General features: G+C 41.9%; 1 protein-coding gene across 1 annotated transcript in view; it reads left to right on the plus strand.

The window, feature by feature from the left end:
• Nucleotides 1–2,681: 2,681 nt before the first annotated feature.
• The window catches only part of LOC310959241 (all-trans-retinol 13,14-reductase-like), a gene marked incomplete at its 5' end in the record, with an annotated part of 50,938 nt that continues 36,277 nt past the window's right edge, over nucleotides 2,682–17,342 (plus strand). The window contains 2 exons of the mRNA XM_083930528.1: nucleotides 2,682–2,844; nucleotides 3,385–3,567. Coding sequence (XP_083786654.1) covers nucleotides 2,682–2,844; nucleotides 3,385–3,567 — 346 coding nt within the window. The remainder of the gene's footprint in view (nucleotides 2,845–3,384; nucleotides 3,568–17,342) is intronic.

The raw sequence follows: 17,342 nt of genomic DNA on the forward strand, positions 1-17,342 counted from the left end.
CCACCGCCGAAGTATCACCCCAATGGGCGGGGGGACAGGAGGGGAGGAACTGACCCACTTTGATCAGAGAGCGGCGGCTCTTGTGGGGGACACAGCTCTAAGCGGTGGCCCATGAAGGCGACACAGATCATCCTCAAGGTAAATGTGTTAAACTCAGAAATGCCATTATACTGGTCGTTCAATAGGCTGCTCACATTACACATGCTTGTGCGTTAAGTTGCCAGGATATAAACGCATTGACTCATGTTTAATTACTTAATTTTTTTAATTATTATTTCTCAATAGACGATGAACCAGGAGAGGGCTCCTCCCTCTGCACTGCGCGCCCTTGCGTCTCCACTCCAGCTGCTGACGTCCGCCCGATTGGCCGTGTCCTTTCACAAGCTGTGCTGGAATAAATGCACTTTACATCGTTGAAATCAGATGCTGCCGGGCATCCGGTTCCTCTGGTGGGGGATGTGCTCTGGCAGTAGTATGGCATGGCGTTGTGCAAAGTTGTGCAGGACACAACAGGCCAGCACGATGCGGCACACCTTCTCAGGTGTGTACAGCAGCACCTCGCCCGACCTGTCTAGACAGCGCCAGCGCCCCATTAATAAGCCAATTGCCCTCTCCACCAACGCCAGAGTTTGGGAATGGCGGTCGGTTTACCTCCCCTCTTGGTCGGTGCCGGGGTTAGTGAGAGGGGTCAACAGCCACGTTCTCATTCTCAGGGGGTAACCATATATATATATATATATATATATATATATATATATATATATATATATATATGGTTACACATTGCGCATGCTTTTATATCCATCCATATGATTGCAAACATGTGTGTGTTAATTGTCCATTAATGTGTCTCTGAGGTGCACATTACACTGAGAATGAATTGTTTTCACAAAATTAACAGTTTCCCAGCATCACCTCTAAGTGTTGCCAAAGAAACAATAGCTTTAGAAACATGCGTACGCCAGCCATGAAGCTTGCGTGGCGCACCGCACATTTTCACGGTCATTTCACTTTTGATGCATCTGAACGTTGGCGTGGAAAATGGTGTACGCCACGTTTTTGTGCGTACGCTACATTGATACATGAGGCCCCAGGTCTGTACTTAGGGGCCGGGACGCGACAGCGATCCACCATCCTGCATTTCTGTTCTGTCGTACGGAGCAACGCCTCTCGGACCTCTCTCCAGATCCGACGGCCTCCAGAGGTGATGTTGGACCGAAGGAACCGCAATCTCGGACTCTGGGCAAGAAAGAAAGGGGGTAAGTAACCTAACGAGGCCTCTAAAGGTGACATACCTGTGGTGGAACAGGTGAGTGAGTTGTGGGAGTATTCAACCCAGGACAGCTGAGTGAATCCTCACCAGATGGTACGCGTTGCGGAGGCCCAGTTTGGAGAAGATGGTGGCGCCATGCAGAGGTTCAAAGGCGGAATTGATTGGAAGCAACGGGTACTTGTTCTTTATGGTTATGTTGTCGAGACCACAGTAATCAATGCACGGCCGTAAGGATTTGTCCTTCTTGAACATGAAGAAAAAACCCACTCCCAGGGGGAAGGAGGAAGAACTAATGATCCCCGACTTGATGGAGTCGATAATGTAGGCCTCCAATGCCTCTCATTCAGGTCCCTACAGATTATAGAGACGACGTAGGGGCGGTGAGGTGGCAAGGAAAAAGCCTTAGTCTTGCTAAACACCTCGGTGAGGTCATGGTTGACAGGTGGCACCGAGGATAGATCTGGGGGCTCAAGAAACAAGGGGCTGGGGACACTGAGGCACTTAGAAGGGGCCATAGAAGACAAGAAGAGTGACAACCGCTGCACCAGCTCACGAATCTACCTGCTACCCAGTCAATGACAGGATTGTGATTAATGAGCCAGGGAAGACACTTTTATTTATTTTACACAGACAACCAGTTTTAACATTCATATTTCTTTTTGTAGTTATTGCTCTAATTATTATTCTTTATTGTACATCAGTCTTTTTAGCACAGCATCAAGAGTATGTCACACTGCACTGACTGCAAACAATGAATATTTGTTTCACTGAAACTCTGGAAAGTTCAAATAGTCAGGACTTTAACTTTACAGTACATAAACCTGAACCCATTTACCCAGAAAGCCAAGTGACCTAAACATATCCCATTCACATCATATTGGCTCTGTAAGCATCTTTGTTCACATGCATGCAGGGGAACTATGGTGATTTCAGCCATACAGTAAGATTTTTGTAAGTATAGTCATCCTGAGGCAGTTTAGAACGAGCTACAAATGGGTACTGGGTGCTTTGTACACCAGTCTTAGTGGCGTCTGAAGGGATGATAAACAAGCAGTTCTCTCTTCTCTGCCAGTCTCATGTCCTTGGTGTGGAGAATGTGTTATCTGCTCAGCTCTTTGTGGAGTCAGAATTTCCAAAATGTCACATGTTCCATGTCCTCCACCCCGCACTTAACTTTAACCACCTCCCCCTCTGCAGTTTAGTGCTCTTTTGAGGGGAAGCCTTGTTGGAGGATCTGTCTTTTCTTACTAACGTTTCTATTTATCCTTTATTCCTACCTCACCCCTTCTCTTTTTGGATTGTTCTCTCAATCTACTCTAAATCTTATTTTATAGCTGTTTTTGTCCTGTTACTCTCTTCTCCAGCCTGCTGTCAGAACTATATAGTGGACCAACAACTCTCCTCTGCTATGTGGTGGTGGCTGCTTGGTGTTTTGAGCTGTGTGCTGCTGGTGGTTGTCGTCCTCTTTCTGACCACCGGGAAACGCTACAAGGTGTTCAGTGAGAAGTGTCTGAGGCCACCGGGACCATTGGTCACTAACAGCAGGCAGAGGGATGACAGGCTGAAGAGAGGTGAGAAAATGTCTTTCTGATACAGGGGATTTAATCTTAATTATTAGCAGACGCTGTACTGTAGCTTTTTATTATCTTTCAACATCAAACTTATTGAAAGTGTTTGACCAAATAATAATTAGGTTTGACAACCATTTTCCAATGACACACAACATACAAGTCTAATTCTTCTCTTCAAATTATTGTTGCTGTGAGAAAGTGTTGGGGAACAGGGAAGCTTGCAGAAGTAGTTTTCAACCAGCTCTTTAGAGTCATCAGCAAAACTGTTTCTGAAAGATGACTACAAGAATTATGTTACTGGGGGAAATCTTTCTTCTCGGTAGTAGCTGGCCTTCTACATTTCTCTACCCTTCAGATTTTATAGTTTTACAAGCTGCTATAACCAGTCCTGTAGTCTTTTTCACTGCAGATACAGTCTGTGAAAGTTGTGATGCAATTTAAAAACCTTCATGTTGAATATGTTAAGAAAGGACTCTTGAGAGCATCCTAATAACCTTTCCACCAGACTGATTTTCAAATCCAATCTGTGCTGTCCTGTAGGGTTTCGTGCAGACCGTGTTCCCCCTGCTCTGGATGCGGTGGTGATTGGCAGCGGTGTAGGAGGTTTGACAGCAGCAGCACTTTTGTCTAAAGCCGGGAAGAGGGTATTAGTTCTGGAGCAACATGATCAGGCTGGAGGCTGCACACACACCTTTCAGAATAAGGGATTTGAGTTTGATGTGGGTAAGAAGACAGGACTCACACACACACACACACACACACATCTGAACACATAAAAATGATTTCCCTTCAGCTCTCTTGGCAGGGGTGGAGTGAAGTCTAGTGAGCTGCACTCCATGTCTGCCGGAGCACAGGACTGTTATTCTGTTATCCCTCTCTTAACGGAGCAGAGCAAAATGCTTCTGGATAGACCTATTGTATAACCAATAAGAGCCATCAGAGGTGATCTACAACCAAATCCAGCAACATAATGGTGGTGCTAGCTCAATGGAAAACAAGGGCAGCTGGGACACAACCATTCTCAAATTACAGCTATATGTACCGTATATATACAGTAACTGTATAGTTAGTATACATAGTACATACAGCGCATGTCTCCCCCGGCATCGTCCTGCCCCACTGTACTGTTATTGGCTAGTACTACTGTTCTGTGATTGGTGGATTGCTGTAGTGGCTGGCTAGTTAGATAGCTACCTTGCTAATTCCACCACGGATACAATATGATAAAATACACCAAGCTTTCATTCTACACTGGTTAGTTTCTGGTTCAAAGTAAAGTTTAAAGTCTGAATCAGTCAAACTGAGACACTGCCTCCAGCAGTGTGGTGTCGTTGTTGGCTCCCAAGAAGGGGACTATGACCTCCCGCTGCTCCAGAGGGACCCTGCTGCCTCTGTGAATGTCACGAATGTATGGAGTTATTATATCTTAATTCAAGAGCGTGGTCTTAGAATTAGACTCTTTATTGATCCCTTTGGGATGGCTCCCGCAAGGAAATTGAGTTTCCATCAACTTACAAAAACGTAGGGAAGTATAAAAAAAATACAGTATAGGATAACCAATAAACTCTTAGTTAAATAAATACAGAAGGTATAAAAAAACAGTTAGCAATAAACTCTTAAAAAATAAGTGTCCAGGTATGTAAGAGTAGATTATTCATTGCTCAGTGAGTGGCTCCCACTCCTTCCCTTCTGTCCTCTTTATTTTTTCCTCCCCCCAAGTGAGGAGTTGTAGAGTGTGAGTCTTCAGCCTGTTGGTCCTACACTTGGGCAGGAGCAGCCTTCCACTGAACAGGCTCCTCTGGATGCTGATGACGGTGTGCAGGGGGTGGCTGGCACTGTCCATACTATCCAGCAGTGTCTCTCTGCCACTGTCAGCAGCGAGTCCAGTTTCATGCCGACCACAAAGTCTGATCAGTTTATCCAGTCTGGAGGTGTCCTTCATGGATATGCTGCCCCCCCCAGCACACCAGTGTAGAAGAGGACACTGGTGACCACAGACTGGTAAAACATCCACAGCAGTTTGCTGCAGATGTTGAAGGGCCATAGTCAGGAAGTACAACCCTGGTCTTTTGGTTTTAGTGCATTATTTACTGATTTCGCGTTCAGATTTGTCTTATTTTCCTTCAAACTCTGCACTCGCACTCAAATAACTCCATGTGCTCAAATAGTTCACATTTCACACTTCACATTTATTCTGCTTCTGCTCAAACTATGCTTGTGCACAAATGCATTGTTACTCATACTTAATTCAATTCAATTATATTTACAGTGCCAAATCATAACAAAACAGGTTCAGACAGTTTACATATAGAGTAGGTATAGACCACACTCTATGACTTACTTATTATTTACATAGACCTTACAATACCCCCGTTTAGTAAACAGTGGTAATGAAAATCTTCCTTTTAACAGGCAGGAACATCAAACAGACCCAGCTCTATGGAGGACGGACATCTTTCCCTGAATTGCCCCCCGGGGACAAATAAAGTTTTTTGAATTTAATCTGTCTTGACCGGTTAGGAAGGAAGAAAAGAAGAGAGAAAGAAAGAAGAGACAGACAGATGAACAGAGAGAGACAAAGAAAGATAGACAAATCAAATCAAATCAGCTTTATTTATATAGCACGATTCATACATATTAAAATCCAGCACAAAGTGCTTTACATTAATATAAAAGAAAACAAACCCCCTTGACATCCCAACTCCTTCAATTGTGTAACACACAGCCCCTCTTGAGCCTTTGTTAAAAGCATTAACAGACTCAGTGGCCCTGAGGCCCTCCGGAAGGCTGTTCCACAGGCGAGGGCTGTAATGATAAAATGAGGCTTCACCAAAGGTTTTAGTTCTCATATTGGGAACAGATAAAAGACCAGTACCAGTGGACCTCAGGGTCCACAAGGGCCGATACGGTAAAAGCAGGTCAGAAAGATAAGAAAGCCCAAGGCCGTTAAGACACATAAAAACTAATAAAAGAACCTTAAAATCAATCCTGAAGCGCACATGGAGCCAATGCAGCGATTCTAAAACTGGTGTTATGTGAGCCCGCGTTCTGGTCTTGGTCAGAACACGTGCAACGGAGTTCTGGAGCAGCTGAAGATGTAAAATGCTCTTTTTTGGGAGACCAGAGAGACAGTAATCTAACCGGCTAGTGATAAAAGCATGCATTTGCACTTCTGTGCTGGCCAGAGAGAGAAATGGGCAAACTCTGGCTAGATTCTTAAGATGGTAAAAACCAATCTTTGTAGTATTTCTGATGTGTGGAAAAAAAATCAAGCTCAGAATTATTAAGAAAGCTCAGGTTTTTAACGCACTGTGAATGTTTAAAAGCATTTAGTTTTTGTAAAAGTTTCTCTCCCTTGCCTTCAGGACCAATAATTAAAACCTCTATTTTGTCCTGGTTGAGCTGTTAGAAGTTCTCTGCCATGCATGACTTTATATCTAAAATACCATTTAAAAGGGAATCAATAGACCCTGTGTCATCAGGAGACACAGCAATGTAGAGCTGTGTATCATCAGCATAGCTGTGAAAATTGATGCTGTGTCTCCTGATGTAATCCCCAAGGGGGAGAATATATAAATTAAAAAGTATTGGACCCCTGGGGCACCCCACACTTATGTAGGAGAGTAAGCCTACTTTTGTTATGGCTAGAATATAGTAGTCGCTGAATTAATTATGAATTAACACGACTCGTTAAAATTTAGGATTTAATTTACCTCGAAGTAAGGGCACCACACCAAATTAAGACAGGATGTTTATTAAACTTTGGTGAAGGTTTAATACCTGTTAGTTATTTAAAGTAATTGATTGTTAAATTTTATCAGTCTTGTCTTTCATTCATTCATTCATTCATCTTCAACCGCTTATGCCGGGGTCGGGTCGCGGGGGTGCTGGAGCAGATCCCAGCTGACATCGGGCGTGAGGCGGGGTACACCCTGGACAGGACGCCAGTCTATCACAGGGCACATAGAGACGTACAGAGAAAGACAACCATTCACACCTACGGCCAATTTTTAGAGTCTTGAACGCCTAAATTCGTACCACAGCCTTATCAGTGACCAACACTTTCTGCACAGAACGGAAGACTCTCCCAACGACGTAAGGTTATAAACATTTATTTGACTACCTAACAAAGAGAATATAATACAGTGCAACAGTGAATAGATAAGTGAAAAAGGGTTAAATGTGGATATGAAAAAGTTCAAGACCAGAGTGATTCTGACCTACGGGCTGACATAAAATATTACTGGCGGACCGAAACTGGATCTAATTAAACTGTCAACAGAACTCAGATCGGACCACCAACGTCACCAACGTTTAACCAAGAGTTGCATTAAAAGGCCAACCTTACTTTGCCGTTGATATTACAGTCGCCCTGGCGTCTTACAGTACCGCAGGATCGTAGGTCCGTGTCCCGGTGTTTGGCGGACCTTAGTTCTGGTTCTGTAGACTCGGTCAGCTGCGTGGTTGGTTCGGCGGGTTCGTCTGCTCCCGTCCTGACTCGAATTCAGCTCTTCAGGTGGCTTGCCTCTGGAAGTTGTTCGTGGGTTGACAAAAATTCTGACCGGTTCTGACCTAGAGTTTGATGCAATTTGTCGGCCAGACAGAAAGGAAAAGACGGCACGAGGGGTTGTACTATACTTAGGAAAATTAAAGACGTGTCGTAGAAACTTATAAAGTTTCGTGTTAAAAATTAGATTAATAAACGAAAATACTTTAGTACGAAAACAACGTCTCTTGCTAACTCTGGGTTAAAAAAGTTAGACAAAAGAACAAAGGGAACGAAGAGGGAGGTAACGGAGGGGGGTCAGAGGTGCAGAGGTGCAGGAGGAAGTTGCAGAGAGAGCGAAGACAAGAGCTGTCCCTCTCTTATCTACGTGGGTATTGAGAAGGCAGCTCTTTCTGACCCAGCCCTCTGGTTCTGAGTGACTTAACTGCTTTTTATGCCGGAATTCTAACAGGGAAGATTATTTATTTTATTTTATTTTATTTTATTATTTCAGGACAATGCACATTAATGAACATATACAAAGTACATGTCAATATGCCAGATTGTAGCCCAGGGGCTAATTTCCATCTGTAGTCCAATGTAGGCAGGTTAGGTGTTTAAAAGACTAAGAAACAGAGGACATACTTAGACACACATAGACAGAGTTAGTAGAAGACTAAGTATACTAAACAACAAGAAGAGATATAAGAGAAGAATTTAAATAAAAAGAAAAAGAAAATGAAAAAAAAGATAGATAAAAGAGACAAGAAAATATATCTGTGTTAATGATGGTTACATATTTGGTTAGCCCTGAGCCACGCCTTAAGATGATACTTAAAAGTGGTCAAGGAAGGAGATTCCCTTATAGATAGGGGAATTGTGTTCCACAATGCACTACCTTTTACAGATAGTGAATTGTGGCTAAAAGATGTTTTCCTAGAGGGAATCTCAACATCCCTATTGACCACTGCCCGTGTAACCCGAGTCTGACGATATTTAATAAATTCTTGCAGGGGGGGTGGCGCCAGGCCATGTAGAACTTTATAAGTAAGGCAACTGTATGAGAATTTACAAAAATTATCAAAACTCAATAGATTGTATTTCTCTAAGATGTTACAGTGATGGTATGTTAAGGGTTTTTTATCCAGAGTTTTAAGTGCCTTTTTGTACAAGAGCTCCACTGGCTTAAGGGTGACAGAGCCCGACATAGACCAGCTGGTGACACAATAACTTAAATGGGAAAATATCATTGCATGTAGGAACATCAGGGCAGCGACATCTGTCATAGAACTTGAGATTGAACTTAATTTTTTTAGATATAATTTTTATGTGTTTTTTAAAAGAAAGATTGGAGTCTATAATGACACTTAAGTATTTAAAATCTGTCACTACTTCTAGCTCTTCTGTACCCTAGGGTACCCCAGTCTGCAGAAGCTTAGAGGAGGGTTGCTTACTCAAATATATACAAACAGTTTTTTTAGTATTCAGTATAAGGCAAGATCTGTTTAGCCATGTTTGTATGTGTGTAAGAGCTGTGGAGAGGACGCATGCTGCTTCCTCTGGGTTTTTAGCTTTAGTGAAAATGACTGTGTCATCTGCATAAAGCTGGACGTCAACATTCAAACAGTATTCAGGTAAATCATTAATGTAAAGAGAAAATTAAATGGGCCCCAGTATGGACCCCTGAGGGACCCCTACTGGACACCCCATGAAAGTAGACTTAAAGCCATCTACCACAGTACATTGTTCTCTATATGATAGATATGATTGAAACCAACTAATAGCTTGAGAAGAGATTAAAAAGAGACAGTTTCGACAATAGTACCTTGTGATTCACAGTGTCAAACGCTCTTTTTAAGTCCAAGAAGACAGCACCAACACAACCATTCTTATCTAGCTGGCATTTAGTTTTTTCCATGAACATGGCCAAGGCAGTCTCTGTAGAATGTTGAGGACGAAATCCAAACTGCATAGGGTGCAAAGGTGTTTGGCTATTACAGAGGAAATCAATTAATTGCTTAGAAACCCACTTTTCAATAATTTTTTGAGGTAATAGGTAAAATGCTGATTGGTCTGTAATTATTCATATCGGTTTTGTCCCCAGCTTTATAGACCTCTCTCTTTTTTCCGTTCCGTTCCTAGGGCTCTTTATAGAGCCCTAGGAACGGTGGAATTTCTTATAGATAGATTAATCATATGCGTGAGTGGGGGCGCTAAGACCTCCTTATGTGACTTTAAGAAGCTAGTATTGAGCCCATAGATATCCTTGGCTTTAGAGTTATTCAAGGCAGTTATGATCTTAATGACTTCTTGTTCTGTGATGTCTTGGATATGAAATTTAGGTTGGTCACTGTCAGTTTGATCTGCCAGCTGATCAGAGGCCTCTGAGGATGTGAACTGCTTCACCAAATCTTCTATTGAATTAATAAAAAAAGAGTTAAGCTCTTGTGAGAGGACAGCGGGATCGCTCACTAGTTGATTACCAATTATCAATTCCATGCCTCTGCTTTCCTGTTTAGGTTTAGGTTTCCCAGTTAATTTATTAATGTTCTGCCATATTTTCTTACTATTACCTCTAGCATTATCAATAATCTGCATGAAAAAATTTGCCTTGGCCTTGCGTAATTCAGATGTAACTTTATTTCTAGCCCTTGTAAAGTTAAGTCTGTCTATATTAATTCCAGATTTAAGAGATTTTTTAAGTAACTGATCCCTGTGCTTTATAAGTTTTAGACATGTAGGGTTCAGCCAAGGGAGGGAGCTGGACTTCCTCCTCCCATGGCGCCCCCTCCTAGAGAATGAAAGAATGACCTCATTCACTTTTGAGAGAAATAAATCGCTGCCAACATCAGCGTCTTTACATTCCATTAAGTCACTCCAGTCAGTATCTTTCAAAGCTGTGCTCACGTTTTCTAATTGGTTATTGGGAATGGTCATATTAATAGTAGGCCTACGTTTGGTCGAGGAATAATATAAATTATCTAAATGTTTGACCTTTGTGGAAAAAAGAACTGCGTTATGATCTGATATACCTGTTAACTGATTATGGGTGTTTGTGATCCTATCCGGTTTATTAGTAAAAACTAAGTCAATTCTAGAGTAAGAACAGTGTGTGATTCTGGTGGGTTGCTGTGTTATTTGGGTAAAGTTAAAATAATCCGTAATAAGTTTGAGTTTATTTCTTTCTTTTTTGTTATCCCAATTTACGTTAAAATCGCCAGAAATGACAATTTCTCGTTTATGATTGCATGCCGCAAGGAGTGCGTTAAACTGGTCATAGAAATCCTGACTAGCAGTGGGTATGCGATAGATGCAGATAGCTGTCAGGGACATCTCCTTCGATAGGTAAATGTTTACTCCAATGCATTCAAGAGTGATGTTACTAGGCCATTCAATCTCACTGCATTTCAAGTTATTCTTCACATACATAAGAACCCCCCCTCCCCTCCCCTGCCCCCTGTCTTTCCTGAACGTATTATATTCTGGTAGTGTCACCGCAGCTTCGGGTGAAGAGCTGGTGAGCCACGTTTCGGATAGACCCATAAAGTCGATTACATAACAAATGTTCAATCTGTTCGCGTTTTGGTATCAAGCTACAAACATTTAAATGGCCCCCAAACAGCCCCCCTTTCTTGTACCCTTTGTCCCAGACAGTCCGAGCCTGATTAAGTGTCCTGAAAATTTTAAGTTGTTTATGTTTTTTAAGAACAGGATTACGAGTTGTTCGTGAGTTTGTGTATGAAAACTGTCCATCTGATCCGGGCTCAGTGGCAACCTCCTGTTGCGTCGCCGAAATCAAGTTCTGATCCGCAGAGTAGCCCGCAGACAGATTAGGGCTAGCAGGCACCTGCGCCTCCTCTCCTCCGGCGTAGACAGAGGGCAGCGCCACAAAGGCCAAAACACTGACAGGCGATGACAGGCGATCTCCATCCCTCTCCTGGTGTACCGCTGGCCCCCTCGAAACTGATGCCTGCCCGCCGATGGTGGAGGTGAGTGTCTTCATCGCGCCGGTAGGTCTAGTCAGGCGCAGCTCTGCTGTTGTGATGTTCGTTCGAGGTTGTTGAGGCCGATGTCCGGTCACCAGGTCAAGCGAAGATGGCTCTCGAAGTGGCACAGCTGCGTGAGGCGATTGTCTCCAGACGGAGGACAGGTTCAGGGTTGTTGCAGACGGGTAGCCCCTTGTAACCCAGCTCTGAGACCTGAGCTCAGGTCGCAGCAGTTCGTTTAGATTAGCCACTGCGGCTCGCCAAAGTAACCAGTTGGGATTGGCTTCGGTGAGGGCAGGAGTTAGTAGTCCGATGTTAGCCATAGGCCAGGCTGTTGGTAATGGCCACGGCTGGATGGTTGTAGCCCCTGGCCACGTCTGTCTAAGTAGTGGTTGCACAAGCCAGTAGGTGTGTGTCTGTACCTGATTCGAGACTAAGTTGTTTTGGAAGTTGTTTAAGGGATGCGGCGGGCCAGGGTTAATCTCCACATCGCCAGCTAGCAATACCATAAACGCCAGATGTAAAAGCACCACAGTTTTACCGGCTGAGTTAGTATGCCCAGGTAGCGTAGACGGTATTTTGGCTCGCCCATTCTCCAGGTAGGCAGAGTACAGAAGACGCTCGCTTCCGTTTGATGGAGCACAAACATTGTTTGCTATGGTTAAACGCTGCCGTGTAGTTAATAAAAGCAAACATATAATAAAAACAGTGTTGACTGTCCACTTAGGAATTAGTCGAGTTAGTGGAAACTTTTTGATGGCTATTGCCGTGTTAGGCAGCACACACGGAGCACCTGCCGACCCACGCGTGTGCTCGGCAGCCATTGTCTCTGGTTGGCTATCTCTGGTTGATTTTCCGTTATTAATCTTCTTGATATCCAATTTAACCAAAATCTTTAGGCAGACAGTTTTAACAGATACAGATACTGAGTGACGGGCCTATTATTAAAACACAAACAATATTTCAGGAATTAGATAGACTTTGCACTTCTGAAACCACATAAACATAATCACAACAAGATACAAATAATGCATATACTGTTACACACTTGCAAGAAAGTCTTTGAACAGCCAGTTGCGATGAAACATCGAACTTTAACTGTTTTTCCAAACATCTACACAAAGTTCTGTTTTATTAATGAAAGTCCATCTGTCTCACAGAGACAGCTCCTCCAGTTCGAAGTGCGGTCAGATTTGACGTTGATTTAGGTTAAAAGGAGGTCCTTAATCCTTGGGGTTCTAGGTTTTATTACCCTAAGAGGGTCCGAGGTTGTAAACCAAACCTTATCTCTTATCGAAACAAGCTTACAAATGTCTTATCTACACTGTCTTCCTGCGATGCTGAGCAGACAGCCAGACTCAAAGAATTCCTTAAACATCACTTCCCCTAGAGGTCCTACACTTAAGCTCATGCGTTCCTGGGGAACATGTATCCATTTCTACAAGAAAGTGACGATCTGTGAGGTAGGAATAAAACCAGTTAAGAACAGTACCAGAGAGGCCCACCAGGTGTCTGAGTCTATTAAACAATATGTGGTGGTCTACTGTATCAAAAACAGCACTTAGATCCAGTAGCACCAGGACTGACAGTTTCTGAGAGTCCATGTTACACCTGAGATCATTAACAATCTTCACGAAGGTTGTCTCGGTACTGTGGTTCATCCTAAAACCAGATTGACACTGTTCCAAAATAGTGTTACTCTTTAAAAAATAATTTAATTGGAAAAACAGCTTTGATTGATTGAAATTCTTTATTGTCATATGCACAAGGGTAGGAATACAAAAGTGCATCAGGACAAAAGATTAACACAAAAAATTGTGGTCCCTTCGTAGTGTATGCATTTGTAAGTGTGTGTGTGAGAGTGATGTGTGAGAGTGTGCGTGTGTGTCAAACGCAATGTATATGATAGTGTAGGAAGGAAATAAAACAACACAATTCAATCAAACACATACAAACATACACACATACAAATATACACACATACACATACATAAGTTAAAAAGATACCAATAAATACAACCATCTTATGACTGTCTGATACTCAACCATTTTTTTAAGGCGGTTTTGAAACTCACTAGAGAACCCATTGGCTTCAGATTGGTAGCTAACCCATTCCATAAAACTGTTGCTGAATATAAAAAAGAACCCTTTCACAAGCAACTTTTAAATCTAAATACCACTAAATCAGTAGCACTTCTCCTTGTGGAGTAGCTGTGTGTGTTCAGTATTCTAGAAAACTAATTATATAGATATTTAGGTACGTCATTTTTTATAATTCTATGCACCATACACAGTTGTATATAATTTACCCTGTTCTCTACTTTCAGCCACTTAAGGCTACTAAAATGAGCAGGAGTGAGATGAGTGAGAGTTTGAAGCTTGAGAATTAGCCTTACTAGTTTGTTTTGGGATGTTTGTAATTTAGTTTTGAGTTTTTTGAAAGGTTAGTAAACCATGAGGTGCAGACATAGTCAAAGTGACCTTGAACTAGGGCCCCAGTCAGTGTCTCTAAGGCTTTTCCATCAATAAGATGGGTTAGGGTTAGGGTTAGGGATTTCTTGCCAGAAATTTTGTTTTCTGATTTATCTTGGTAATAACTTTCACCGCCATGCTCTCCCCAGTATGTTTATTATCAAGAATGCATCCTAGATAAGTTACAGTGTTTTGAGCTATAATCTCAGTTTCACCCACTACTACCTTGAACCCAGGAGACTTTCTAAACTTTGAATTTGAACCAAATAGTATTGACTCGGTCTTACCTAAATGAAGGGACAGCTTGTTTTCAACTAGCCAAAGACTGACTTTCTGAAGTTCTGAACTCAGTACACTCTCCACTACAGCTTTATCTTGATGAGAGAATAGGAGGGCTGAATCATCCGTGTAAAGATATAGGTTGCAGTTACACGCTGACTCCATGTCATTAATATAGAGCAGAAAAAATAGAGGCCCTAGGATGCTCCCTTGTGGAACTCCACATGACAGTGGGAGTGGATCTGATATAGTCCCGTTCACATCTACTACTTGTTCTCTGCCCTCCAAGTAGGACCGAACCCCCTGACGTGCTGTGTTGTTGAAGCCCAAGGCCTTAAGTTTAGCTAATAAAATAGAATGATTGACTGTGACGAAGGCTTATTGAAGATCTAACATAACCATACCACAGTATTTCCCTTCATCCACTTCCTTCTTGATGTAATCAGTCAAGTAAAGCAGGCACATATCAGTGGAGTGAGACTTTCTAAAACCAGATTGAAACTCATACAGAAGATTATGTGTGGATAAATAGCCTTCTATTTGCTCATAAACAACCCTTTCCATTATTTTTGAGAGGCAACATAAAATAGATACTTGGCGATAGTTTCCCTGCTCTAGCTTGCTTCCCTTTTTGTGTAAAGGGGTTACCCTTGCCCTTTTAAATTCAGTTGGAAATTTGCTTTGTTCAATGGACATGTTGGTTATGCATGGAGCAATAACTTCTGCAGCATCTTGAATGAACCTCGTGGGAATATTATCCAAATCTGTTGCTTTATTAGGATTTAGACTTTTGAGCTTTTTGAGAATTGCATCGCTGGGTACTTTAGTCAAGGAAAAAGTATTTATCTGGACTCCCTTCTGCTGATAAAACTGTTGAACACGACTGTCACCATAGAATATTAAATCAATGATGGTTTGGGTATCAGTACCGACCCTTGTGAATTGGGTGATCAACTGGCGTAAATCAAATAGGCTACTAAAAGACCTCAGAGCTTTACATATGAAGGCATCCTTCTTCAAGACGTCTGTATTAAAATCACCAATCATTTTCTAAAACTTTACTTAAAAATGGTAAGTTGGATATAGGTAGGTAGTTGGGCAAATTGTCAGGATCCAAATGGCTCTTCTTTATTCACTTGCAGTGGGATCTGAACAATTATCTGTGTGTATATTAAAATCGCCAGTTATTAAAACCATGTTGTAAGTTGAGTGTAAAATTGATAGAAGCTCCGAAACTCACTGATAAAAAAGGGGTGGTATTTGGTTGGTCTATAAATAGTCACACATATAATCAAAGGACTGCATAAAACAAAGGCATGGTGTTCAAATGATGTATAGTTGGTAAAAGAAATGTCCTTTGTTATTATAGAGTTTTAGACAGACATAGAGACAGTCCCAGAGATGCAGGCAACCACAAAAGTAACAGTAATAATATCTATAGTAATGTGAGTATGACTCATATGTTATGGCAGTCAATATAGTACAATAGCAGAAACAAGTACCTCTAAGATGATAGAATATGACAATGATAATAATTATGGTGGCAAATATGATCAATGATGAGTAGTGGTAATAACAGCTCTGATACAGTGAGATTTATTACTGAGGAGGTTTTTATGGCCCGTGAATTTCATAATGTATAAAACTAATGATAGTATACTGTATATGAGTAATAGTGATAACAGCAGCAGGAAGCGTCGTGTAGGACCACGGCAGCAAGCCCCACCACGATCAGCAGAGACCTGCGAGACAAGTCGACAAGAAGTTGAATTAGTAACATGCATTGATGAGACATGAATAATACAGACAGAGAGGATAGAAGCTCAGAGTATTAGGAACAGTACTATCACCCAGCAGACTAGGCCTATAGCAGCATAATAAAGTAAGCATAACAAAATCAGCAGATTATGATATGAGATATGTTGTTGCCAGCACAGATTTCCTGCTCCCAGCTTCATTGTTTTTGAAGAAGTTATCATTATTATTTTTCTACTGCACCATTTGAGGGGCTTAGGATGGACGATAGTGATGTCCAAATGAAGCTTCATTTAACATTAGTTGTATTTGTTGAGTCCACTAGATGGAGCTCTTGTTTTAAAGAAAAGGGCTCAATGAATGGTGATTCAATGTTCACAAAATTTGGTGGGATCTTTGCCATCATCTTAAAGAACATAATGACATTTCTTTTAATTTTTTTTCGTCTGACAGAAAGTCAGGCATCTTGGACTTTGTGCATTCATTTTCACTTTACGAACACATGTTCGAGGCCTTTAGGATGCACAAAAATACACAAAACTGTGGATGCATGTTCAAACTAGTTATGTTTTTGATTTAATTATTTGTTAATTATTTCAGACATTTCTCATTAGATTTCATTAGCTCCACCCAACAGGAAGTCAGCCAATTTTAATTTTGTGCTTTTATTAGGGCCAAAGCACCAACGAAGACGTGGGAGAGGGACCTATTGGATTTGCTCTTTTGTCTTCTTCTTATTATTATTTTTTACAAAAATGAATTGTCATCCAACTCTCGTCCAAGAGGCTTAATCAGTTCATGTATGCATCTGACCAGGCTGGGACTGATCCAACTATCTGGTGTGGAGATCCAGGTATTTAACCTTTCATAAGGCCGATGATGTCACTGGAACCCTTTGTGCTCCAAGTGCCAACGACCGCCTTTGGAGTGACAGTTGTTGGTGGGAAGTAGATTTCAACTTTGTTAGTACTCTATTGGGTCATAACGACGAGTCGTTGGAGTCACAGGAGGCCAACTGTGAACGGTTAGGTTAGATTGTTGAATCTCCTGGGAAGGGATGAAAGGGCAGCATTGTAAATTGGAGATAAGTGGTGTCTCAGACCTCCTCCTCTGTTTAGCAATGGTTTCTCTACTCTTACATAGATGGCTTCTTTTACTCCTCTTTCAAACCATCTGTCCTCTCTGTCCAGGATGTGGACATTGTTGCCATCAAAAGAGTGGGCTTTCTCCTTGAGATGTAAGTGGACAGCAGAGTCCAGGCCTGAGGGGTTAGCTATCCTGTGTTGGGCCATGCGTTTAGCAGTGGTTGTATTGTTTCTCCAATGTAGAGATCTTGGCATTCCTCGTTGCATTGGACAGCATGAACCTGATTGCTTTTGTGGGTGTGTGGTGTTCTGTCCTTGGGATGTACTAGTCTCTGTCTGAGTTAATGGGTTTGAAATCCACACGGATGCGGTGTTTGTTGAAGATCCCCCTGAGTTTCTCTGATACCCCAGCCACATGTGGGATGACTATGTTGT

The sequence above is a fragment of the Echiichthys vipera genome (genome assembly GCF_963691815.1).
Source record: "Echiichthys vipera genome assembly, chromosome: 17".
NCBI classification, from domain to species: domain Eukaryota; kingdom Metazoa; phylum Chordata; class Actinopteri; order Perciformes; family Trachinidae; genus Echiichthys; species Echiichthys vipera.